Below are 27,258 nucleotides of genomic sequence, written 5' to 3' on the forward strand. Positions count from 1 at the left end.
ACACCGGAGGGTACGTGGTGCGCCCATGATGCTTCCGTTTTGACCCAAACCCACGGACAGAAAACACCTGAACTCCACGTGACCCTCGTCAGCTTTCCCAAAACCCTGAATTATTCCAGCCTTCTGAAAACGGACTGTTGCTCGCGCCTTAGTTAAGGAGCGACGTTTGTATTTTCTGTTGAAACAAAATGCGCGTCTGTGATCAGATCATGTGTTGCATTACAGGCTCAGCGCCTGCTAATGGCCCTTCGTACCACAAGAGGGCGCCGTTGAGACACGAAGACGCTCCTCGCTGTCTTCCTCACACGCACGTGCGTACGCACATACGCTATCTGTACACTGCACGAGACTTTATACCCTTTATTTGTAGGATACGGAAAAATATACATCAAGCAACATTAATTTACAAACTGCAACAGAAACTATATGAAGTTGGCTTGTCCGTCGCCAGATGACTTAAAAAGATCACACGTCTTTCCTACCACATTCAGGAGATAACCCTTGACCTCTGACAATGACATTTGGAAAACTGGGTCTGAGTAAGAAACCCCTTTGAGAACAGAGAGACGAAGAGCAACATCAGGTTTGAATGATAAGAAAAAAGCTATATCTATCTATCTATCTATCTATCTATATATATATATATATATATATATATATATATTTGTGTGTGTGTGTGTGTGTGTGTGTGTGTGTGTGTGTGTGAGTCTGCAAGTGCTAGAAGCTGTGCGTTGGGAGTCAAATTCCTCATATGCAGAGGTACACTTGGCCAATAAAGTGGACTGTGATTCAGATATGAATGACTTTTTCACCGTCTGACATTCTGGACTAACAACAAATCTAATCAACACCATTTCTGTGTCAAACAATACTGTAAATGGACAGCTTCATGCTATTTTAACTAGAAAACAGAAACTGAGCACAACACTTGAGCTGTTTTTAACAGAATCATCAACTGTCTCTGAGTTTTTTTTTTGACATTATTTTGCCCTTCTGAAAGACCTCCCCCTACACCTCAAACTCAGTAGTCCCTTTTTTTCTGATCCCAGTCCAAAGAGTTCATGGAAAATCCAGGGGCCTCGTCACGGACCAGCGGATCGACATTTTAGTTCGTCCGCCCCATCTTATGTCTTTGTAGACCCAGAGAGACGTCCTCGCTTAAGACGTGGCCTGACACCTCTGGCTGAAAAGCACTTCCACCACTTTGGGGTCGGCCAGAGTTGAAAGGTCGCCCAGGTCGCTTTCGTTGCGTGCGATCTGCCGCAGAACTCGCCTCATGATTTTCCCTGCAAGTGAAAACGGGCCGTCAGCAGAACTGCATGTTCTCAGCAGAAACACACATCCATCAGAGGCTGTTGGCAGATGCGAACAGGAAAAGTATATGTTTTGGAAAATAAATAACTCGACAGTCAAAAAAGGAAACTGGCACCAGTCTGATCTGCCAAAGCGGGCATGAGCCCCACATGTGGTCTAAATCTCGACCCAGTTCAGCTCACACCAATTTTGCTTCAGCCTGCGAAGGCGTGTACATGGATATTATATAACCCTCAGCCTCTGTGGAAAACAACGTTGTTTCCCTCAGAAGCTTCTAATTACCAAATGGTTTCAGATGTTAATGACACTTTCTGTTTGGCTCGTTTCGGTCCAGATAATCCTTTGAAGTCCTTAACAAAAGAATATCTGCAACAGTAAGTCATTCATCATGGTGATTACAGTGACTACATGATGAGCGTCGACTCTGGTCTGTTGTTCTCTTCCCCAAATGGTTGTGAGATTTGCAGCAGCGGCCAGAGATGACACGGAGCACCGGTCCTCCGCTCGCACCTCCTGGCCGGTGCTGCTCTCAGAGAAACCGCACAAGTTACCTGAGCGAGTTTTGGGCAGCGCCGGAGCGTTCTGGATGAAGTCTGGTGTCGCGATTGGTCCGATTCTTTCTCTCACTGAAAATCAGAATGAGTAAGAAATCACAAACAAGATGGAATCTGTCTGTCTGTACATGTCCTGTATGTACTATGTCTTTCGCTCACTCCCTCACTTGCTCGCTCACTCTCGCTCGCTCACTCGCCCATTCTCGCTCACTCGCTCTCTTGCTCACTCACCCATTCTCACTCTCTTGCTCGCTCACTAACTCTCACTCGCTCACATGCTCATTCACTCACTCACTCTCTCTTGCTCACTCACTCTCGCTCATTCACATGCTCACTCACTCACTCTCTCTTGCTCACTCACCCATTCTTGCTCTCTTGCTCGCTCACTCACTTACTCACTCTCGCTCACTCACTCACCCATTCTTGCTCTCTTGCTCGCTCACTCACTTACTCACTCTCGCTCGCTCACTCGCCCATTCTCGCTCACTCGCTCTCTTGCTCACTCACCCATTCTCGCTCTCTTGCTCGCTCACTCACTTACTCACTCTCGCTCACTCACTCACCCATTCTCGCTCTCTTGCTCGCTCACTCACTCACTCTCGCTCACTCACTCACCCATTCTCACTCTCTTGCTTGCTCACTCACTTACTCACTCTCGCTCACTCACTCACCCATTCTCACTCTCTTGCTCGCTCACTCACTCACTCATTCTTGCTCACTTGCTCACTCACTCTCACTTGCTCATATGCTCACTCACTCGCTCACTCACTCACTCTCGCTCATTCACTCAATCTTGCTCACTCGCTCTCTCACTCACTCTGGCTCTCTCTCTCTCTCTCTCTCTCTCGCTCTCTCTCTCTCACCCAGTCCCTTGAGCTCCTCCGCCAGGCTGTGGTTGAACTCTCTGTGGTCTTTCAGAGTGACAAAGCAGTACAGACACTCTCCCTTCACTGTGTGAGGCCGACTGACGACGGCAGCCTCCGCCACGGCTGCGTGCTCCGTCAAAGCCGCCTCCACCTCTGCGGTGCTCATCAGGTGCCCTGTGTGACACAGGTTTACCGAACCATATCACGGAAAGACCACACTTTTCTCAAGAACAAATGAAAGAGTCACAAAACCCTTCAGACGATGCAGAAGGAAGAGCAACAATCGTGATGTCAAACAGGCTCACAGAATATTGAAGCGGGTAAAAGAACATGAGACTATAGTACGTGAAAACAGCTAATACAAAAGTCTGTAAAATTGTGGATTAGTAAGTGATTTCAAACCCGCCACTGCGTTGAAGTGATTTGCACTGTGGCACGCCACCTGAACATGTACCGACTGCAGTAATATTACACAACGGTGTACCAGCAGCTCTTGGTTACTGTGCAGAATATCCCAACAACACCCTAATCATACCGGACAGGCGTCCAGCTGAGAGGTTATCAGAAACGGCATTGATGGTATCAGGCTGTAACACCGAGCAGTACCTGACACGTTTAGCATGTCGTCTATCCGCCCTGTGATCCAGTAGTAGCCGTCTTTATCGCGCCTGCAGCCTGGGAGAGAGGGAAACGCAGTGACGTATGACCACCTGGTGTTCATATCTAAACCCCTGCATGAGAGGCTGTTGGGTATTTAGATGTCACGGCGTTTGATCGGGCCTACCGTCCCCGGTCACATAGAAGCCAGGGAACTTCTTGAAGTACGTGTTCTCGAAGCGCTCTTGGTTTCGGTACACGGTACGCATGATGCCTGGCCAGGGTCTTCTGAACACCTGCAACACACGCAAGCATGTAGACACAGAGCAATATGGCTACTACCACCGCTACTACTACCACTACTATTACCAATACCACTGCCACTGCTACTACTACTAGTACTACCACCACTACTACTACCACTTCTTCTACTACTACTACCACCAGTACTACTGCTACTACCACTACCATTACTACTGTTACTACTACTATTATGACCACTTCTACTGCTACTACCACTACTATTACTGCTACTACCACTACTACTGCTGCGACTACCACTACTAGTACCATTACAACTACTACTACTACCAATACCACCACTACCTCTACTACCACGACCACCACTACTAATACCACTGCTGCCACTACCACTTCTACCACTGCCACTACTACTACCACTACTAATACCAGTACTGCTACTACTACTACTAACAGCACCACTACTACTACTACTACCACCACCACTACTGTTACCACTACCACTGATAATGATATAAATAACTTGTTCAATGGGAATAATAGTTATAGTTATTTATAGTTATTGTTAAAATGAAAAATATACATGCTAATAATAATTTAAATTGAGGTTTTTAGGTGTGATAAGTTGAACTGACCAGATAGCCTTCAGCCTCGCCTTCCAGCTCCTCTCCGTGTTCGTTGAGGATGGTGGGCTCCACCCCGAAGAAAGGAAATGTCTGATGTGTGAAAATGAGCTTCCGTGTCAGTTTTCATGGAGAACACTACATCTTTTTTAAGCAGCCCCTGATAAGCGACCCCCGTGTGGCCGCACATCTATCCCAGATAGCAGCTAACTTCAGCTCTCCTGCTATTTTGGTTTCAGTTAGCAGGAGCTCTACAGATGCATAGCTATGAATCAAACCAGTGGAAAGCAACGTTTCCCTGCAGCACAGGAGGCGCTACACTTACTTGACAGCATATCTTCTATTGATAGAAACTGAGGGGGAGGTATGGGAGTAATTTTTGAGATTCACAGAAAACTGTGTAGGAGCAAGGCTGGGTGTTGAAGGAGGCGTTTGCTTACGGCAGAGCCTGGTTTCAGTGGTGTGGCAGCGGGCAGCGGAGTCAACACATGACCTCCCTGCAGAGGGAAGGAAGAAAACAGATCAATATCTGCTGACAGTTGATTGTAAATTCACATTTTTCACAGTAAATGGTCATTCGGTGAACTTGTATGAATCCTCACAGGACTGCTGACTGAAGCTGGAAATAGAACACCGCTGCGTGAATGTGACTGTGAATGCGTCTGTCCCTCCAGATGTCCAGATTACACATTATATTTAGCCGGGTTTTATCACCATCTGTGAATATTGGTCCATCTCATCACAATTTGCAGTTAGAGAGTAAGGAAGAGTGGATCACCATGTTAGGTTAATACTCCTGTCTGCACCCAAGTGGGTGCTGAATGCTGGCTGCCCACTGCTTCCTGTGTGTGTGTGTGTTGGGATGGGTTAAATGCAGATGATGAATTTCCCCACGGGAATTAATCTTATCTCTTATCCTGAGCAGGAGGAGCAAATTACCCAACACTCACCGTCTCGGTCTGCCAGAAAGTGTCGACCACGGGGCACCTGCCCTGACCGACCACCTCGTGGTACCAGTGCCACGCCTCCGGGTTGATCGGCTCGCCGACGGTACCCAGAATCCTCAGGCTGGAAAGGTCATACCTGGCGGTAGAGGTGTAGTAAATAATTGGGCGCTAATTAGGTGGGTTAATGTGCCGGGGGAGCTGATGTGAGATCAGAGAGGCTGTGCTTTAGCATTGGATTCAAAACAGAACTGAGCGGGGAATAGAGAATAACTCTCCCTACTGCCGTCCTGCAGATCACACAAAAAGAGTGTTTGTTTTCCTCTTGGCCAGCAGCGGCTCTTTGAAATAAATATTGACAGTTTTCTTAAGCGGGGATTTCCAATACTGTTTGCGAGGAAACCCAACTATGAGTCCAGGGCAAAGTGCTTCGCTCCGACTATTTCATTAGAACACCGCGTGCTATGACAGAGCTGGCTGTTGCTGTGATTTTTATATATATATATATATATATATATATATATATATATATATATAAAAAACAGGGAACAGGATGAAACAAGGAAAATCCATGAGTACATCAGAAAGAGCCCCCCCCCCCGGGTCCGCGGTGGTGTAGCAGTCAAAGCATCGGCTTTGTGTCGATGCAGTTGCCCACTGGGGACCGGGGTTGACACCTCGGTCTCGTCAGATCCGACTATGGCCGGACTCAATGAAGCAGCAATAATTGGCAACGCTGTCTTCGGGAGGGGGGCGGAGTCGGCTTGTGTTCGTCACATGAATGCGTCTCTGTGTGTGTCGGAAAAAGCAGTGGTTCGGCCTGGATTCACCTTGTCACGGAAGTGGCGAGGCGTCTCCTTCGAGACTGCCAGCCGGAGAGATGCAGTTGGCGAAGGCATACAATACGAGGGTGGGTGTTTGAACTAAGAATAGGGAGCGATTGGCCACTGAGAGAAATCAGAAATTTTAATTAAAAAAAAAGAGAGAAAGAGGCCCCCCCAGGATGAACTGCTGAGTGAGTACCTCAGGCAGCAGACGTGCGGAGGAAGAAGAAGAGGAGGTATCATGGAAGATCAAGCCCCTCCATGGGCTGTACCATCGACATATAGAAGACGTGGCTGATATTTCGAAATCCTACCAGCGGCTAGAAAAGGCTGGACTGAAGGACAGCACAGAGGATCTGATCATAGCAGCACAAGAATAGGTACTCAGAACCAGAACGATTGAGGTAGGGGTCTACCGCACCAGACAAGACCCAAGATGCAGGCTGTGCAAAGACGCCCCTGAGACAGTCCAGCACTTAGTAGCAGGGTGTGAGATGCTAGCTGGGAAAGCGTACACGGAAAGGCCGAACCAAGTGGCTGGGATAGTGTACAGGAACATCTGTACTGAATACAGACGGGAGGTCCCCCAGGCCAAATGGAAGACCCCACCAAAGGTGGTTGAGAATGGCAGAGCTAAGATCCTGTAGGACTTCAAGTTCCAGACTGATAAGCAGATGCTGGCTAACCAACCAGATACTGTGGTGGTCGACAAGGAACAGAAGACAGCAGTAGTGATCGATGTAGCGGTCCTGAGCGACGTCAACATCAGGAAGAAAGATCATGAGAAGCTGGAAAAATACCAAGGGCTGAGGGAAGAACTAGATCAGATGTGGAAGGTGAAATCCACAGTCGTCTCAATGGTAATAGGAGCACTAGGGGCTGTGACCCCCAAACTGGGAGAGTGGCTCCAGCAGATTCCAGGAACAACATCTGAGGTCTCTGTCCAGAAGAGTGCAGTCCTAGGGACAGCTACGATACTGTGCAGAACTTGAGGAAGACATACACTACCCGGAAAAGAGCGAGAAGGAGATATATATATATGGAGGCATGGTGGTGCGGTGGTTAGCGCAGTCACCTCATAGCAAGAAGGTCCTGGGTTTGAGCCCCGGTGTAGTCCAACCTTGGGAGTCGTCCCAGGTCGTCCTCTGTGTGGAGTTTGCATGTTCTCCCCGTGTCTGCGTGGGTTTCCTCCGGATGCTCCGGTTTCCTTCCACAGTCCAAAGACATGTAGGTCAGGTGAATCGGCCATACTAAATTGTCCCTAGCTGTGTGTGGGGGGGTGGGGGGGCCTGTGATGGCCTGGTGGCCTGTCCAGGGTGTCTCCCCGCCTGCCATCCAATGACTGCTGGGATAGGCTCCAGCATCCCTCTGACCCTGAGAGCAGGATAAGCAGTTTGGATAATGGAATGGATGGATGGATGGATGGATATACGTATATATATATATATTCTTCATGAAGTGAGTACGGGTGTATTGGTAAATCTGCAGCTTCTGATCTACTGCACAGACTGTTGCATAGGAAATCACCATTTTGGACCCCCCTATGTAATCCAAAGGTTGTTGGGGAGCGCTTTTCTTGTGAAAGAGGCAGATACCATTATGGACGAATAGTTTTTAAGAGCATGTCATACATCAGGCCGCTGTTTGTCATCTCTTTACCAAGTTAGTAAGAAGTGCTTAAGGGAGACCCAAGGGAGAATGTTTGGCCTTAAAGCCAGTTTATGAACATATACCTCCAGTGGTATCAATCTCAAACACCGGACCAACCCAGGCCGCAAAACTGTTTACTCTGAATAGTGACTTTTCAGAGGGAATGCGTTGTCACACAAACTGCATCAGATCCTACCACGCTTTGAAAGGGAGCAGATCTAAAACACAGACAGATTTATTTTTTTTTTATGTACGGTTTTCGGTGCTCGTGACTATGCGAGGTCTTACTTGAGCAGGGGTTCCTTTCCATACTTCATCAGCAGGCGGATGGCCGTGGGTGCTGTGTAGAACTTGGTCACGTTGTACTTCTCGATGATCTCCCAGAACCGGCCCGCGTGAGGGTGGACGGGAATACCTTCAAACTGGGACACACACACACACACACACACACACACACACTCAAACATATAAACATCACATATATCGTGCTTGTGTGTGGCTCGCTGAGTAGACCATCGCCACTAACAATGGCCAAGTTACACTACCGGTTCCTACTTGAGGGCTCTTGTGGTTCAGAAGAGCTGGACTAAAGAATCCACTGACTAGCAGAGAGTAAATGGCTTATGCATACGATACACAAACTTTCTCCTAGCAGGATTATGAAGATATACCCCCCCACACCCCTGATACCCCCCCTTTTTCTCCCCAGTTGTACCCGGCCAATCACCCCACTCTTCCGAGCCGTCCCGGTTGCTGCTCCACCCCCTCTACCGATCCAGTGGAGTGCTGTAGACTACCACATGCCTCCTCCGAAACATATGGAGTCGCCAGCTGCTTCTTTTCACCTGACAGTGAGGAGTTTCACCAGGGGGGAGTCATAGTGTGTGGGAGGATCACGCTATTCCCCCCCTGTTCCCCCTCCCCCCCGAACAGGCGCCCCCGACTGACCGGAGGAGGCGCTGGTGCAGCAACAAGGACACATACCCACATCCGGCTTCCCACCGACAGACACGGCCAATTGTGTCTGTAGGGACGCCCGACCAAGCCGGGGGGGGGGGGGCAACACGGGGATTCGACCCGGCGAGCCCCGTGTTGGTAGGCAACGGAGTGGACCGCCACGCTACCTAGACGCCCCATGAAGATATACTCTTACGTCCACTTGATAAACCAGTAGGCATGCTCCCATTTACGGGGTCAGCCCTGTCACAGCTGGTGTGAGTAGCCCAGTCAGAGGTGCTGCCCAAGAGACGGGCCTGTAGATTCATGACGGCGTGGCCTGACGTCCCCCACAGTGACCAGCAGCAGGTGAGCACACTGGGCACGTTAGCCTGCCGTCTGAACCGGTTTCCCGTTTGAATGTTTACTCTGGAGTTCAGCGCTGGACTGTGACATCATCGGATTCTTACCCCTGGTCAACACTGACAACTTTTAAAAGGTGTAAGGAAAAAAAAAAGAGAAACCCCTTCTACTCACTATCACGCTGGTGGCGCCGTTGGCAAGCGGGCCGTAGGTGATGTAGGAGTGTCCGGTGATCCAGCCGATGTCAGCCGTGCACCAGTACACGTCGTCATGGTGATGATCAAAGACATACTTGAAGGTCAGTGACGTGTAAAGCATGTACCCAGCTACCGTGTGGAGAACACCCTGTACAGGGCACACACACACACACGCACACACACACACACGCACACACACACACACACACACACATTGAATGACAATCAGTCATCCAGCAGCAGACGGCAAGAACAATAGAGCCTCCACTGTGCGCCAGCCTGTGGAGGGAACACGTATGGAGGGGTGTGTGTGTGTGTGTGTGTGTGTGTGCGTGCGTGTGTGTGTGTGTGTGTGTGTCTGTGTGAGATGGAGAGGTGAATAGCAAGACAGACAGAGGGAAAGAGAGAGCACACAATTCAGTCTCGCATGGGTTTTACTGTGTATTTCTCTGTAACACAACAGTCCAACGCCAGCAACTCAGTTAAGCCTGATTGCTTAAAAAAACAAAACAAAATGGGGGGCGTCCGGGTGGCGTGGCGGTCTGTTCCGTTGCCTACCAACACGTGGGGATCGCCGGATCGAATCCCTCTGTTACCTCCGGCTTGGTCGGGCGTCCCTACAGACATAATTGGCCGTGTCTGCGGGTGGGAAGCCGGATGTGGGTATGAATCCTAGCTGCGGCACTAGCGCCTCCTCTGGTCGGTCGGGGCGCCTGTTCCGGGGGGAGGGGGAACTGGGGGGGAATAGCGTGATCCTCCCACGCGCTACACCCCCCCCTGGTGAAACTCCTCACTGTCAGGTGAAAAGAAGCGGCTGGCCACTCCACATGTATCGGAGGAGGCATGTGGTAGTCTGCAGCCCTCCCCAGATCGGCAGAGGGGGTGGCAATTGGGGACCCCCCCCCCAAAAAAATATATACTTGACTTTTGTTTTGATTTGATGGTTTTTGTGTATTTTGTATATACTGTACTATACATGGCCCTGTGACTGACTGGCGGCCTGTCCAGGGTGTCTCCCCGCCTTCTGCCCACTGACTGCTGGGATACGCTGCAGCCTCCCCGCGACCCTGAGCAGGATCAGCAGTTTGGATAATGGGTGGATGGTTTTTGTGCAAAGCATAAGGACTTCCCCTCGACTGCCTGAGTCTGCGTGTAGTCGTGTCCTACCTTGGGCTTTCCAGTTGAACCACTGGTGTAGAGAATGAACAGGGGGTCTTCGGCATCCAACCACTCAGGTTCACAGTCCTCAGGGGTGTCTCTCATGGCCTCGTCCCACCACACGTCGCACTCCGGGTCCCACGGGGTCTGAGTGAACCAAGGCAGCGTGAATCCCACACGCGGGACCACTTGTTGCAACCACTCGCCATAAACAACGCCTGGAGCGTTCCGCGCCGAAACTGAACTGATCTGAATTTAACGTGCTGTAATTTCTCTTCAGGTAACGCCCGCTGTCTCTGGCAGCCTGCTGCACATGGATCAATGTGCAGCGGTTACAACGGCAGTCCACAATCCTGCACGCTTTCTGCGTATGCAATGGTTGCCGTCACCAATTTTTCAAAAATAGTATAAGAAAAATCTTTGTGTGTCTCGCATAGTTTACTGCCAACCTGTTTCTTGTGCCTGCCCTGAGAGCAAAATTTGATTTTATGAGCGAGGGGCCTCTCGAGGACCGTCGTAGCGCTGGTAGCATCAGATAGCATTCGCTAAGAAACACGTCTGAAGGACCGCATCCGTCCGCGTATCATAAAAACCTGAATAACGTACACATCTTTGTACGCTACGCAAATAACTGCACACAAAGTGAACGAATAACAGGTGGAAGCTCATGATGATAAGAGTTTGGAGTTTAGCTCACCGTGGTCGGTATACTCGAGGCTCAGCATTTGCGGTTTTCATTTTTCAAAGCCACCCAGCATGCCCAATTTTGCCACAAGGGGAGGCTGTTGCATAACCTCGCACGAACAGGAACCACTTTTGGATCCGCGGAAAACAGAAAATCCGGGTGAAAATCTGGGTATTTTTTTGGTGTAAATCGGTAAAAACCGAAAAGGCCGAGCCTCGGGTATACTTTATGGATGGGGGATAGATACCATATTAAACAAAGGAAACACCAGCCCAGTTCTTTTCATGCCGGAGGCAAGCAGCAGCCCCCGAAGGGTCCGTTTTGTGCCATTGAGTATTTACCGGCTTTGGTCGACGGAGCATAAAAGCTGCATGTGAAATCACGCTGCCGTGCCTCTTGAGAGCTACGACTTAGCCAGGATAGAGGGGAGGAAAATACAGGTTGCTTCCCTCAAAATATGCCTACCTGTAGTTTGTTGCAAGCGACGCCGCTCTTGGTTGTCGTCGCGTGGTGCTTGACGACAAGGCATTTGGTGACGGCAGGTGATGATCTGTGAGGAGATGGGAAATGCCGTGAGAGGCAGCGTAATCCAAACAAACGTCTCTCCGTGCCGGCTGAGTGCTTGCCTCGCTTTAACAAGTCATAAATCAAAGATCTGAAGCCCTTCATGCATGGTGGAATCGAACAACGCCGCACTTCTTACTTCGAACTGACAAACGCCTCATCACTCCTATCTAACCTTTTGAGCTTTTGGAGTACATAACCGTTAGGTGCCGTACTTCTCGGCTCACACGCCCTCCGGGATGGCCCGACGCGCACGTCACAACAGGAGACCGGAGGATTGGGTCTCCCTGATGTGGCTTGGAGATGCAGGTTGCCCGGCAACCTTCCAGTTCGGCTCAGAGAGCAGAGCCTGTGCCTCCCCAAGGCCCCGGTAACAGCTGGTCAGGGTGTGTGTGTGTGTGTTTGTGTGTACTTGTACTTCTATCATTGTGAGGACCAATTTGAGTTTTTAACCATCAGAGTGAGGACATTTTTGCAAAGTGAGGCCAGTCCACACTTCTTTAAGGGCCTGTTTTAGGGTTGAACTTGGGTTTAGGGTTAGGGTTAGAATTAGGATTATGTTAGGGTTAGAATTAGGATTAGGTTGGGGTTAGGGTTAGGTTAGGGTTAGAATTAGGATTAGGGTTGGGGTTAGGGTTAGGTTAGGGTTAGAATTAGGATTAGGTTAGGGTTAGGGTTAGGTTAGGGTTAGAATTAGGATTAGGTTAGGGTTAGAATTAGGATTAGGTTAGGGTTAGAATTAGGATTAGGTTGGGGTTAGGGTTAGGTTAGGGTTAGAATTAGGTTAGGGTTAGAATTAGGATTAGGTTAGGATTAGGTTAGGGTTAGGTTAGGGTTAGGATTAGGTTAGGGTTAGAATTAGGATTAGGTTAGGATTATGTTAGGATTAGGTTAGGATTAGGTTAGGGTTAGGGTTAGAGTTTGGATTAAGGGCTAGGGAATGGATATAGTCAATGAAGGGTCCTGACTAAAATAGAAGTACAAACTGTGTGTGTGTGTGTTTCACTGTTGTGCTCTGAGTGTGGGAGTGTAAAGCGTAGGTGTGTAGGTTTCAGATGTGCGTTTCAGATGTGTGGAGCATGTGTGTATGTATGTATGTGTGGGTGTGTATGTGTAACCTGTGTGTGTGTGTGTGTGTGTGTGTGTGTGTATGTGTGGGTGTGTATGTGTAACCTGTGTGTGTGTGTGTGTGTGGAGTGCATGTGTGCGTGTGTACTTTATGCAGGGATACGTACAGTATATGCTTGGTTTGGGTGGCGTACAATCACATACGGGGTGGAGTACGGTATGTGTGCGATGCATTTGTATTGTGCATAAGTGTATCAGTAACAATGTGAGCATGCGCTCACGTTTGTGTGTGTCCACGTGTATGTGTGAACACACGGGAGCGAGCATGCTGGTGGTGTATGACTCGTGTGGCCAGGGCCACACTACTGGTAGGCAGTGTCCAGAAGAGGGGCCACTGACACCTAAGACAAGAGTCACTCTTTTTTAAATTTCCCCCCTTTTTCTCCCCAATTGTATCCGGCCAATTACCCCAGTCTTCAGAGCCGTCCCGGTTGCAGCCCCTCCCTCTGCCGATCCGGGGAGGGCTGCAGACCACCACATGCCTCCTCCCATACATGTGGAGTCGCCAGCCGCTTCTTTTCACCTGACAGTGAGGAGTTTCGCCAGGGGGAGGTAGGGCGTGGGAGGATCACGCTATTCCCCCCAGTTCCTCCTCCCCCCTGAACAGGCGCCCCGACTGACCAGAGCAGGCGCTAGTGCAGCGACCAGGACACATACCCACATCCGGCTTCCCACCTGTAGACACGGCCAGTTATGTCTGCAGGGACGCCCAACCAAGCCGGAGGCAACACAGGGACTCGAACCGGCGATCCCCATGTTGGTAGGCAATGGAATAGACAGCTACGCCACCCGGACGCCCTGACAAGAGTCACTTTTAAACAGGACATACTTATCCCTGCACTTCTCCAGGGCCTCATCCGCGATCTGTTTCAGATTGATTAGCTTTTCTCCTCGGTACACCCCGTCTGTAGAACACAGAGTTGTGTCGGAGAGAGGAAGCAAGAGAGAGACAGCAGAGAGTGAGAGAGAGAGAGAATGACAGAGAAGCTGATAAAGAGATATATAAACATAGACAGTGACGAAGACAGGTATGATGGATGGATGGATGGATGATGAGGCATGCCGACTCTGGGGATCTAATGGGGATCCGATGGGAGTCTGACTCATGGTTAGTCCCTTTACAATGTGAAAACAATCTTTACAACCCCAAATGGCCACAATCCATCACAACGCTGTCATGTTTAGAGGTAGGGTGGTAAAGGCCAAGTCATTAGTGGATTCATCATGTCATACGAGCAGTTGCCCTGATGTCCCAAACCTACCCGCTGTCACCAGGATACTGCACTGGGCATCCGTGATCCTCTCACACAGAGACTCGGAGGAGAAACCAGCAAACTGGAGAGAGAGAGACAGTAAGGGAGATACAGGGAGAAGGGGAACAAAAAGGAAGACGAGCAAAATTACTTAAATGGGCAAAAACAAAAAAAAAGTAGAACAAGAAGGAGGCGTACTGAGAAACCAAGAGAGAGAGAGAAAACAGCATGCATATAAATCCATCCATCCATCCATCCATTATCCAAGCCGCTTATCCGAATTCGGGTCACGGGGTTGCTGGAGCCTATCCCAGCAGTCGCTGGGCGGCAGGCGGGGAGACACCCTGGACAGGCCGCCAGACCATCACAGGGCCCACACACACATTCACACCTAGGGACAATTTAGTACCGCCGATTCCCCTGACCTGCATGTCTTTGGACTGTGGGAGGAACCCGGAGCACCCGCAGGAAACCCACGCAGACACGGAGAGAACATGCAAACTCCACACAGAGGACGACCCGGGACGACCCCCGAGGTTGGACTACCCCTGGGTTCGAACCACGGTGCCACCATGCTGCAATATTTTATATATATGTATATATTTATTCTTGAATCGCTTGAAAAATAAATAAATAAATAAAATCCAGTGAGTCAAGTAAATTCCTCATTTCTATATATATATATATATATATATATATATATATATATATATATATATAAAGATAGACGTAGGGGGAAAAACTTTAATTCATAGCAGTACAAGCCTGTTTTATGCGTCGTGCACTCACCAGCTGCCAAGTTGGCTATTTTTTCCCCTATTTTCCTTTTTTTCCCCCCTACATCTATCTTAATATTTCACTCCTCATTTGTTGAGCACTTTCATCAACACCATTGACGGTTTCCAAAAAAAAAACAACCGCCATATATATATATATATATATATATATAGAGAGAGAGAGAGAGAGAGAGAGAGAGAGAGAGAGAGAGAGAGAGAGAGAGCAGGAAAAACGGTCTGGTTAATGGATGGATGGATGGATATATTTACACACAAACACATACATACAAGAATATGGTACATCCTACTGAAATAACCCCATTTAAACAAATATAAATGTAAATAAATAATAATGCAATATAATAATATAATAATAATGATAATATAAACGGCATGTGATTGTAAGGGGTATTAGTTGAGTACAAGGAGAAAGTATACGTATGTTGCAGCGAGGTAGCAGTGTTTGTTATGTGAGAAACGTGTGTGTGCCCATAGCGATCTATTAGGGGGGTCTTATTTGAGTATTGGGTGAGACACTTGACTTGATGACAGCATTAGGAATCAGGACACAGACGACTCTGGACTCAGCAAACGTCACTCCATCCAGCGTGGCTTCAGCTATGACTTCATGTCATGCCAACGCTAGTGTAATCTATACATCGCGATAGAGAAAGAGGTCCTGGCATTGGCCCAGTGCACCCTGTCCTATCATTATAATTGATGATCACGCTGACCAAAGGAGAACAACCGCAATTAAGTGTTCGAACACAAAGAGTAAGACTCGCTGAAGCCCCTTACATTGGTCAAAAATAGCCTTGTGCAGGCGATAAAAAAAGGAGCACGGTTGCAGCCTGCAGATAGTTTAAGGCCACGCTAACCTCTACATGTGCAAGGTTGCGTGGATGAAACACTTTTAGCCTGCCGGCGAAACTCAAATTGCTATGATCTCTTTCCAAGTTGGATACAGACTCTGCAAAAGTCTGACCCATATTTCAACTTTCAGTGAGGCCAGCTGTGAGGCAGCGCCCGGTTCGGAGCAGGTGCCGTGTCCACTGTGCTGATAACCACAAGATCAGCGCGGACAAACCGGACCGCAGCTAGAAACAGGCTCAAACCGCCGCTTACCTGGGGGAATGCTGGGTCACGGTATCCCATAAGATTTTGTTTTCTTGCCAAAAGAATAATTATGTTTAGGTTTTCCATATAGGACAACAGAGGGAGCCCCAGAAAGTGTCAACAGGTTTCTGACTGACAGTATACTGGACTCATTATGAAGGATTTGCCCTGCATCCTTCTCACCTGGTGCCCCGGGCAGGTTAAAACAAACACTGCACCTTATCTACAAGTACTGTTTGACGATAATACTTTCATTCCTCTTGAGTTCTTTGAAAAAGGTTTGAGTTAATGCTGGTTGTGCTACCTACCACGATGGAGTGGACAGCACCGATCCTGGTGCAGGCCAGCATTGTGTAGACCAGTTCCGGTATCATAGGAAGGTAGATGGCCACCCTGTCGCCCTTCTTCACACCTTCAGAAATACGAGCACATGACAGATTGGTTTACAACATTTAGATAAAGAGACACCGGCACTGATTAAACAACCAACAGAACGAGGGTACGACATATTTTGATGAATGCTGTGATTGCAACAACTCCCCAATCCTCTGTGACTAGTACACATGGCCATTGTAACTCTACTCATGGCAATTTGCATATGAAACCGATCGTTGGTTTCGGTCATTATGCTACTGTATTGTTGATAAGGGTGGGGATACCTGCAGTCAGATGAGACTGAAGAGGTCACTTATGCCCTTTTTCCACGACATGGTACCGGCTCAACTCGACTCGACTCGCTTCCGTGTCGTTTTCCATTACCGTAACAGTTCCCCCTCAGTGTACCCGCTCCAGTTTTTTTGGAACCTCGACAAAGGTGGTACCAGAAAAGTGGTAACAGTTACCAAAATGCCGGTACTTTCCAGTAACGGAAAATGAAAAAGGGCGAGTCGAGTCGAGCCGGGACCATGTAGTGGAAAAGGGGCATTAGATGAGTGAAGAAATGTTTCTCTCAATAAAGACTGTGTCCAGATGAACTGATTCAACTTGCTGTGATTTTCCTACCTGGATTATTGAGCATGCATAAAGGTATCTTAAAAGGTATTAGGAAACAGGGTTTGCCTAGTCTGGGTATCGATTGAACGATATAAAATGACTTTCATGCACTGAGAAATCGTGAAGTCCAGTTTTGCTGATGTAACACATGGCCACGGACGGATCGTTGGCTTGGTAATGGTACAGACCCGCGCCTGGTCGGGTTCTCGCGAGGACCAGGTAACGCCCGTCATATCGCATCTACATCTTCAGGATGATTCGTGCAGCTATGAGTGACAAGTGACTTGCAGCGTGGCAAATAACACTGGCCATGAAGTGGCTGAAGCGGTTGAAATTCACTTCCGATGAACACCGAGAAGAAGCTGGCCCTCTTCTCTCCCAACTGCCTCCTGAACGAGGCCCAGCTCACTTCCGGATTCGTGGCAAAGCTGGCGGGGGCAGTCTCCCTTTTACTCACCAGGGGCTGGCCTATCACTTAGTAGCATAATGCATAGACCATATGGAATGATCTACAATTACTAGGAAAATGTGGGACCTTTTAAGATATCTATTAACTAAATACATCTTTTTTTTATGCTTGGTGATTTTTTTTTTTGTTGCTAAAATCAAATGCATGTTATTTTTGCATGATGCCTTTTTCCTTTTAAGTCCCAGAAACCCAGTATTTTTTGGGGGGGGGTGGAGGTTCCCCCTTTTCTCTGAATTGTACTTGGCCAATTACCCCCCTCTTCCGAGCCGTCCCGGTGGTCACTGCTCTACCCCCTCTGCTGATCTGGGGAGGGCTGCAGACTACCACATGCCTCCTCCCATACATGTGGAGTTGCCAGCCGCTTCTTTTCACCTGACAGTGAGGAGTTTCACCAGGGGGGACGTAGCGCGTGGGAGGATCCTGCTATTCCCCCCAGTTCCCTCTCCCTCCTGCACAGGCACCCCTACCAACCAAAGGAGGCGCTAGTGCAGCGACCAGGCCACATTCCCACATCTGGCTTCCCACACGCAGACACGGCCAATTGTGTCTGTAGGGACGCCCGACCAAGCCAGAGGTAAAACAGGGATTCGAACCAGCGATCCCCATGTAGGTAGGCAACGGAATAGACCACTACGCAACCCGGATGCCCAAAATCCAGTATTTTAGTAGAGAAACTACTGAAGAAGGTGTCACAGTTAGTGAAGCTTTGACTTTCTCACCCATCTCTTTGAGGACATTAGCACACCTGCACACCTGCTTCAGCAAGTCACTATAGGTGATGGCCATATGGTGGTCCGGTGAGTTTCCCTCCCTGTGAAAACAGTTAACCAGTCATAAGAAAATGGAAAAAATACCCATAACCCCATGAAGAAACATCTTTCCCAATGGTGAAAGACACTTTCAATGTTTTGTAAGGATTTTCTTTACCATGTGCAGCTCAGATGATGAAGTGTACCTGGCAAGTCTCTCGCTATGGATGGTATAGCTCCATCTATCTGACTACCCGAGTGTCTGTCATTCTGTCTAAATTCAAAATCACCATCAATCAACAAAACACTTCTTTAGCTCAGCGGACACCGATCAAAAACGGGGAACAGCACCATCTCAAAAGGTAATGAAAAATGTCCAGTAGGTTCAACCCAGGAGATAACATGTTCCCAAATGTCAGTGGGTCTATATTTGGTTTGGATGCTTGTCATCAGTGGGCCTGAACAACTATGGGGCGCCATGTTTCATGGGCCACTAAACAGCATGGCAGCACGCCTACACAAAGCTTGCCCCTGGCATCGGATATCTGCCAAGGCTCTGCAACAACCAAAACATTAAACCTTATCATCAGAAAAGGAAGGGTGGAATGAGTCAGCCGGTGATTGATCGGGTCAATGTAGAATCATTAACTCAGTACTAAGTAAGTCGCCTCTCCTCTCGAGGAGATGTGGCAAAGACGGCGGGAGGCAACTAAGACAACATGAGTGCAGGTGATATATGACAGCTGGCATGCTTTTGAATCAAACTGCTGTCGTGTTGATAGCAAAGGTTGAACCTGTCTGGCCTGAAAAATTAATGACTTGTACCACTGACAGTTATCTGATGTTGTAGCTGTTTACATAATTCTTGAGGTTGAATTCCGCAAGCTGTAAATTTGATTTTTATCAGACAATAAACCTATTTATTTCCTGTGAGCGATGTGAAAGTAACGCTTCACCCACAGTCCCCAAACACATGACCATGACGCCTCTTGGCAACAGCTGAGGGAAAAAGCTTTTTCTGCCAAAATTGTCAAGCCTGTTGAGACAGACAATATGCTGTTCAGCCCATTTGTAACCGACACTAAGTAATGTTATGAAACTCAAACTGCACAGATATAGCTTGTTGAAAACAATATCACTTCGCTACAAAAACAAACATCTGACTCTTGGGGCCCCCCGAGACCCTCATCAGACGCATTGGAGCCTTCATGTTGAACCGTGATGTTGCTTTCATATGCAACCACATAGTCACGTTAGCTCAATGTCAACGATTCCCATAGAGAACCCCCTAGAGTTCCGTCTCTCTCTCTCTCTCTCTCTCTCTCTCTCTCTCTCTCTCTCTCTCTCTCTCTCTCTCTCTCTCTCTCTCTCTCTCTCTCTCTCTCTCTCTCTCTCTCTCTCTCTCTCTCTCTCTCTCTGTCTCACTCCTCTGTGGGTGGTGGCCCGTTAGGCTTATTTAACATCGCACACATCAACAGACTTCACTGCATGTCGACAGGGTGGTAGCTAAGTGATTAGCACTGCCCTCACCTTGACTCGGTCTTTTACAGGTAAAGCTCAAGTCTGTGATTTTTTTTCAAGCGAGTTAAGGTGATATTTAAAAAACAGATACCAGTGAGATACACAGCAGAAAGACTGATTGTATCATCCCATGGTATGATGATGTTGGCACAGCAGGTGCATCAACACATATTACCGAAGTGCCACTATAGAATGCAAATATGAAACGCATGGGAGGTGGTTGGCAGCCATTTTGAACCCTGATTCCTGTCAAACTCGTAGAGCAACAATTTTTGTTTGCCAACTTTCTCAGCTGCACATGGTAAACATTTTCTCATATATGAACTAACAAACCTGCAATGAATAAAGTCCTTTATAGTGACTGATACAGGGCGTGTGGCCTTATGGTTAGAGTCATTGCCAAAGGGTCCGTTGAGGAACTCAGAGTGAAGATCCTGTAATTTGAGGCTACCTCCCTAATACTACAAATCCAATTGAAATTGACAGTATTTAGGTAACAACTGATTAAGCACATGTTGAGAAGTCATCAGAGGTCATATGTAAGATGCCAACAGAAGCAGGGTTTGCTCCTGTTTGAGGAAAACCTCTACAACAACTTCTTTGTCAGTCTTAAAGGACTTTTACAATTCTACTGGACAGCCCTGTCAATCCCATTAGATCCTGGATACATGTGTCCTTAGCTAGATTTTTGCAGATTTTTGATAAAGGACCTGTAAAATGTTCTGTCTGGATCTCAATAAGACTTTGGGACCAGAGAAACATTTGTACTATACCACTGTGTTCAAGTAATTGAGGTTTGTTTTGGTGCACTGGGGTCTAGGGGGTAAACAATTACAATTGACTGGAATGACTCACATAATTTAAGGGCAGTATTTCATATTAGGACCATAACTTATCCTGGTTGACTTACCAGTAATATGCAATCTTTTCAGCAAGGTTGTTTTCCTTCACATTTCTGTCCAGGACATTGTAGCACATATTGGTTTTGGCCCCCTCCATGCATTTCACATAAATGTTCCCCTTTGTCACATCAAAGTTATACTGCAACATTGGTCCTGTCGCTGGCTTTTCCCAAAAGAACTCTTCAGCAACCTCTTTCCAGAAAGCTACAAAAAGGGGGATATGTCACTGTAGCAGATATGAGGCTCTTTTAGTAATTACATCAGATGACAGACTGACAAGCAGAGAATAAGACCGAGAGAGAGCGAGAGAGCGAGAGAGAGCAGTGCATGAGGTAAATGTTCCAAACACATGGCAACATAAAAAACAGCAATCTTTTTGACCTACCTTCCGGATTCTCCAGAGACTTTTTGTAAAGGGACAGATAGGAATTAAAATTGGGCACATGAGCATCCCTTCGCAGGTCATCTGGAGGGTGGTACATCTTGTCCTGTATGTGTTGAGGAATAACCATTGTGGAAGGGACAGATGCAGACTGGCCTACAATACCATTTGAGGGTGAGAGAAAATCGGTTAATCCGCAAATCACCACTGATCTGACTATTAGTGCTGGGGCAAGGTAAGAGCACCACAAGGCCTCTTGTATTGGAGCACTACGTTTCAATCTGTTCAAAGGACCCACCCCTAATACCCTGGGTTGGAGGCTCTTCCGTGGTCGCCTTAGTGTTAGAGCGACCAATCGGCGCACACGGCTCGGCACTCCCACCTTTTCATTGGTGGACTTGCTTCTGGTCTGTTGGTCGGGTTATTTTGCGAGCAGGGGGTGGAGGTGTGCAGAGGATGAACGCGACGGATTCACTGACAGGGACCGTGACTTTGACAGCAGAGGCAACGTGTGCTTCGAGACAAAACAAGCGAAGAGAGTAAACGAAAACGTGCACGTTATTTCCCATAACGTGTTCGTGTAAGATGACATGAACCCATTCGTGTGCTCAAGTAGTTTTGTTTTTTAATATAAAATCTCCAATCATACAGTGGAATTTGACGTCAAGGCGCACTGAATGGCCGCGGTATAGCAGCGATGACGATGATGATCGCTCCTTTCACAATAACTACTTAAGCGTCACATTGTAGCGAATTCCTCTGCAATATGAATTGACGCGGCAAATAAGAAATGGTTTCCACACAAATCGCGCGACGTGCACCAGATCGGAAGTTACACAATTAGAGAGGAAACCGTTCCTCTCGGGCGCATTTTCACGATCTGCGATCGATTGAGTTGGTGGCGGACTTGACGTTGCGTAAAGACGCCAGACCCTCTCAATCGAGCGTGATCGCGATCGTGTTGACGCCGGCCATTGTGGCGCCGCGGTAGCGTGAAGGGAGTCGGGACGACAGGCTTTCCGAGATGTTTTGGTCCTCCGCTGTTCGTGCCGCTGTGTCGCAAACGGTATAAGTTTGACCCTTTGCTCGTTAACGTGTTGTCACTGTGAATCCTGACCGGTAACTTTACGTTCAGTCGGATGCGAACGTTATGACACCTGACAAGGGCAAGCTGCGGAGGCCGCTAACGGCGGCTAGCATTAGCAAGCCGATTCGCCGTGTAGCTGTTGAACGCCAAATGCTCAATTCAAATGTAACTCGTTGCATGGGAAAACGCCTATATGAGAGAACCGCTGGAGGCTAACGGACGCTAAGAATTGACGGATGACCGTTATAAGGTCGCGGCAATGTAAGCCGTTCCAGCGCTAGCAAATGGAGTCGGCTAGCGGAAGAAACCGTTACAAGCTTTGTGGTATTTTGTGACAAAGGCCGATTAGTTACGTAATTAATGAACATGTCTATAGATACGGGCGCAGTTGTTGTTTTAGAAATCCCGTTCACCTATCTAATACTCGTCGATGTCGGTTGATCAAGCCCCGGTCCCTGGCGGGGGCCAATGTACGTTCGTGTGCAAGGAGAGTGAACGGTCCCAAGTTTTCCTACGTCACGTCGTAGCACTGATGAACGTGATGCTGCCTCATTTTTTAACAGGTTTCCTTTGGGATATGACTTGCGAACTTACCTTGAGGTATAATTGTGTGTATAGCTTGTGTGGTTTTAAACTGTTCTAAGAATCACCCCGATAGAAGATTGTAGGAATATCCCCCCAGACAAAATGTTTATTTGGGTTTTTGTCAAGATGCTTTACATCCCCCCCCCCCCTTCACTCACAGGCGGTGGAAACAAGTATTAATAAACAACCATGTGGCTGCTTTTTCACAATATGTAATCGTATGTTTCCGGCAATAGGAATTTGAAATGCTGTCAAGCCCTTCTAGAATGAAACAAATGTAAAGTGTGTTGTACTAACACGTGAACTGCATTCTCATTTTCATGCTTGTCATTATTCCATTAAGGCTTCTCCTTTCCTTCCCTGTCACTCTGTATTTACAGGCCAGGCAGGTGAGGAGTCTGCACCGGTCCGCTGCACGGGCAGGAGCTGGGGGCATCTTTGTGGTAAGTCCCATTCTCAATGCCAAAGGTCCACAGGTGAATTCTGCCATTGAGAGTGGCCGGCAGATTGTAGTTGGAGCATGTTTTTTGAATTTCAAATGTGTGCAACCCATAATTTGTGATAATTTTGGGATTGAGGAGAGATCAGCGTTCATAGTATTAGGAAACTGTTATAGAATTTACATGGTTTTTGTGATGCATTACCCCCGAAGTACACAGCAATTAGTGAGATCCTAATCTACATCCTGCAATTTTGGTGGCAGTCATATTTGTTAAAATTGGTACAGAACACAAGGATAATCGTGGAATGGCCGACCAGATATAACACACATCACGATACTGATCTGCTGAATATGCCCAAACTATCCCAGTGAATCTGCATCGATGGAGGTTTTCTACACTTAAACTGTTGTGATGAAAACATGTTGTGATGCGCTCATGTAAGGGAAACATGCCATGGTTACATTCCCTTGATAATAATGACGTCTTTGGTCGAAGTTAGTGAAAAGTATAATTTTGTGCTGAACATTAACTTTATTTTGAATATTGACTGAATACTGACTTTATCTGTAATATTGCCTTTTGATTTAATTCTGTTTAAACATGAAGGCCATAAATGTCACACTATAACGCTTTTTTTTAAAGACACTTGGGGTGACGTTTACTGTTCACAAGGGGGCAGTGTGTAGAGACAGAAACTTGTGTGCTGTTTCTGTGGTGACATTTTTGTTCATGGATGAATAGAAGTACCTGTTACCCCTCCGGCCTTACATATTGAGCTATTCATATTTTATTAAGTGTTTTATCAAGGCGTGGTGGTGCAATTCGAAGGGGATTGTTGTTGAATAGAAAATGATTCAGTTCCTGTATAAAGTATTGAAAACCGTCACAAATATTATCCAAATTCAACAGACAGATGATGTTTCGGGAAAAGATTTAAACTAAATTTAAATTAAATTTACTGTTCCTGAACACAATTCTCTTTCTCCGTTTTAGCACAGGGACACACCTGACAACAACCCTGACACTCCTTTTGAATTCACTGAGGAGAACAAAAAGGTGAGTTTGACTCTTGAGCTAAATAGTGTATCTGTTAACAACAACAACACATTTTATTTGTGGGCGCCTTTCAGAGCACTCAAGGACACCTTACCTTAACTGTTAAAAAAAAAACAAGAAGCATTGTATCGGACAGCATAAAGTCAAAACAAAGCAGGGTAGACAATAAAAAGTTAATACAACAGATAAGTATAAAATCATCATCTGCACAAAACTCAATGAAGCGTGGATCAGACTGTTATGAAGGGAAACGTTCAAATTGTAATCCTCATGATCTAGGGGCTTCAAGAGAATGGTATCAGCAGCTCATTCTAACTACATCTTTTTGCCTATAATGTTGTTTTAATGCTGCTCTCATAGAGGATTGAGGCGATCATTTCAATGTACCCGTTGGGACACAAGCAAGCAGCCACAATCCCAGTGTTGGATTTAGCCCAGAGGCAGCATGGATGGCTTCCCATCTCAGCCATGAACAAGGTACAGTGGTCTCAACTTGATTTTTTTTCTTTTTTTGTAGCAATGGGGAGTGTGTTTTCTGTCAGTTCTGGGACTGGGCTCACTTCTGATCCAATTCCCAGTAATAGTTCTAGTCCCTGTGAAATCTAAAAAATTCTCATACCATCTCATAAACTATGTGGACAAGCTTTGCAGTAATAGCCCTATAGTTGCTTTTGTGAGTATTGGGGCCAGATGATGAATTTTCTTTATTGCAACATTTTTTTTTAGGAATGGCGAGGTTACTTGCAATGACTTGCAGAAAACTTTTGAGAAAACACAGATGTATCCAAAAGGAATAAATATACTTATCCCGTGCATGAAATAGTTTGTAAGAACATTGCGCAAACAGAACCAGATGGCAGTGGTACTGGACTGTAATCACTAAATGATGGCAATCTCATAAATGCAAATATGTGTAGTCACAAAAGGGTCAGTCAAGCTACACTTCTGTGAATGACCATTCACCCAGACAAGTATCTGGCTGAGAATGAGGCTTTGAGTAGCTTATAATGATGCTATGAGAATACTACTAAAAAGATCTAGATGGTGTAGTGCAAGTGAAATGTTTGTGGCTGCATGTATAAATTTATTTGCCGGCTCAATGACTGATAATGTAATCATCAAGGGTTTAACTAATATAAGATTCAGCGCCACATGCTACCAATCCCGGCAGTGGGACCACTGGTATAGCTGCCTTCTTATAAGACACTGATTTGTTCCATTTATGTTATTTTATTGTGTTTACTCTTTGTATTGTCTGTGGTTTGTCTCTTACCTATTTGTCTTTGTCTGTTATGGACCCTGAGTCTGCAATAAAATTTTGAATTGAATTGAATATCTGCATACTACTGTTTTGAGAGAACCTCTTTGAATGTATATAATTGCTTCCCCCCCTCAGGTTGCAGAGGTGCTGGAAATCGCTCCCATGAGAGTGTATGAAGTAGCAACATTCTACACCATGTTCAATCGTAAGCCAGTGGGAAAATACTTTATTCAGATATGCACAACAACGCCCTGCATGCTCTGCAACTCGGACAGCATTCTGGAGACTATCCAGAGTAAACTAGGTAAGAGAGCGACGTTTTCAGTTAACAACAGGGAGCCTAAGAACGCTAAGAAAGATCCTTTTTATTGTGTGTTTGAGGTAAACAGAAATTGAGAACAAACATTAAAATACACAGTTGTCATTGGTCTTCAAACAGTGTACTGTATAGGTTAGGCCTAAGCAAATATGAAGTAAAGTATGTTTTGAAGCCAGTTTAATTTTACTGGCAAGACAAATAGCCCTGCTTCAGTGCATTTAACATCTAATAAAGTAAGCTCATAACTCTTGGATCCTTTTGATCAACCAATGTGAGGTTATACTTTTATGATTGCACATTGTATTTCAAATGTCCACTGTCAGGGCGCACTTCTTGCTTTACCTGTTGGCTGGTTGTCAAAATAGATAAGAATAAACATACATGTTTTAATTATTATGCACAGGTATCAAGGCTGGAGAGACCACACCAGACAAGATGTTCACACTAATAGAAGTAGAATGTCTGGGTGCTTGTGTGAATGCTCCAATGGTCCAGATTAATGACAACTACTATGTGAGTATTCCAATTCTCGACTACTCTTTACAGACAGCAATATCACTACATCAATAAAATTAGGTTAAGCTGAAATGCCTTTCGCAGTAAATGCTTGGAAAAGAAAACCTCATACCTCCTGAATGTTTAAGCACCACTTTCATATCACACCTGAAAAGTTTTTTTTTAAATTATTATTGTTATAAACAGTCATAAACATAAGTTGCTCTGATGTAGAAGATCCAAGTGTTTCCTCTTTTATCAATTTCCTCTCTTAGCATTGATTCTAATCGGATGAGAATGTCCTTATAGGAGAGGATCTGAAAAACTGAACAGACCTATGCAATATTTCAGCTCATGAGATGTTTCCCCTAATGAAAAGCAGTCCACTGGGCTCTAACATCCTGATTTCTTCCTGTTTCCAGGAGGACCTAACCCCTAAGGATATGGAGGATATTATAGATGAACTGAAAGCAGGCAGGATCCCTCCACCAGGACCTAGGTACGTACAAATCTCTGTCCTGATTCATCTTAATACACTTGTCTTTTCCTATAAAACCTCCAAGATGAAAACACTGGCATATTAGCGTTATTTAGCACCCTTAAAAGTCACCCTTCATGTTTGAATTTTGCAAGATGTTCTTCTGATTATGCAGTGGTTGTGTTGGAAAAAAATATTCTTGTTTTTTGTAGGGGAGGGCGTTTCTCCTGCGAGCCAGCAGGTGGGTTGACCAGCCTGACAGAACCTCCTCCAGGGCCAGGTTTTGGTGTGAGACCAGACCTGTGAGGATTGGTCAGCTTTTTCAAAAGCAACCCAAACCCTAATCTGTAATGTATTAAGTCAAACAGTTTGTGTAAATAAAATATTCATATACCAATGTGCAATGTGTCAGAATGTTAATTCAAATATAATATGTTATTTCATACAATTTACAAATGCTATGGATCACAGATTATTAGAACCTAGCTGGAGGAAATGTCGGACAAAAGGGTCACAAATCATACTGGCAATGTTTGTAGAACAGGCAACACGGAATTGTATAAAATGAATGGATGCATGAACCGTGGCTTGCCTGCACATTGTACACACAAAATGACATTGTATTGCAAAGGAACAGAGAAGCAGAACAGGTCATTTCAATTCTCAATACCATTTCAATGACAGTCCCCTCCCCCCCCCCCCAAACTAC

General features: G+C 46.5%; 2 protein-coding genes across 3 annotated transcripts; one reads left to right on the forward strand and one right to left on the reverse strand.

The window, feature by feature from the left end:
* Positions 1 to 683: 683 nt before the first annotated feature.
* Positions 684 to 21,219, reverse strand: acss2l (acyl-CoA synthetase short chain family member 2 like). Of its 2 annotated transcripts, XM_056293168.1 has the most exons (19): positions 21,124 to 21,219; positions 20,829 to 20,981; positions 20,452 to 20,647; positions 17,991 to 18,082; positions 16,118 to 16,221; positions 13,927 to 13,999; positions 13,494 to 13,569; positions 11,438 to 11,522; positions 10,297 to 10,434; positions 9,107 to 9,277; positions 7,922 to 8,055; positions 5,166 to 5,298; positions 4,656 to 4,712; positions 4,228 to 4,308; positions 3,519 to 3,627; positions 3,341 to 3,409; positions 2,732 to 2,908; positions 1,866 to 1,940; positions 684 to 1,286 (listed from the first exon to the last, which is right to left on the reverse strand). In XM_056293168.1, exons 2-19 carry the CDS (start codon positions 20,953 to 20,955, stop codon positions 1,159 to 1,161), a joined length of 2,025 nt encoding a protein of 674 aa, XP_056149143.1. In that variant the 5' UTR covers positions 20,956 to 20,981; positions 21,124 to 21,219; the 3' UTR covers positions 684 to 1,158. The 2 variants fall into 2 exon arrangements, with proteins under 2 accessions (XP_056149143.1, XP_056149142.1); XM_056293167.1 differs by lacking the exon at positions 21,124 to 21,219 and having other exon boundaries at positions 20,829 to 21,062.
* A 536-nt stretch (positions 21,220 to 21,755) lies between these two features.
* Positions 21,756 to 26,966, forward strand: ndufv2 (NADH:ubiquinone oxidoreductase core subunit V2). Its single transcript, XM_056293160.1, has 8 exons — positions 21,756 to 21,891; positions 22,878 to 22,940; positions 23,934 to 23,996; positions 24,357 to 24,473; positions 25,393 to 25,561; positions 25,980 to 26,089; positions 26,494 to 26,570; positions 26,762 to 26,966. Exons 1-8 carry the CDS (start codon positions 21,850 to 21,852, stop codon positions 26,853 to 26,855), a joined length of 735 nt encoding a protein of 244 aa, XP_056149135.1. The 5' UTR covers positions 21,756 to 21,849; the 3' UTR covers positions 26,856 to 26,966.
* Positions 26,967 to 27,258: the final 292 nt, after the last annotated feature.

Source organism: Lampris incognitus, chromosome 14 (genome assembly GCF_029633865.1).
Source record: "Lampris incognitus isolate fLamInc1 chromosome 14, fLamInc1.hap2, whole genome shotgun sequence".
NCBI classification, from domain to species: Eukaryota; Metazoa; Chordata; class Actinopteri; order Lampriformes; family Lampridae; genus Lampris; species Lampris incognitus.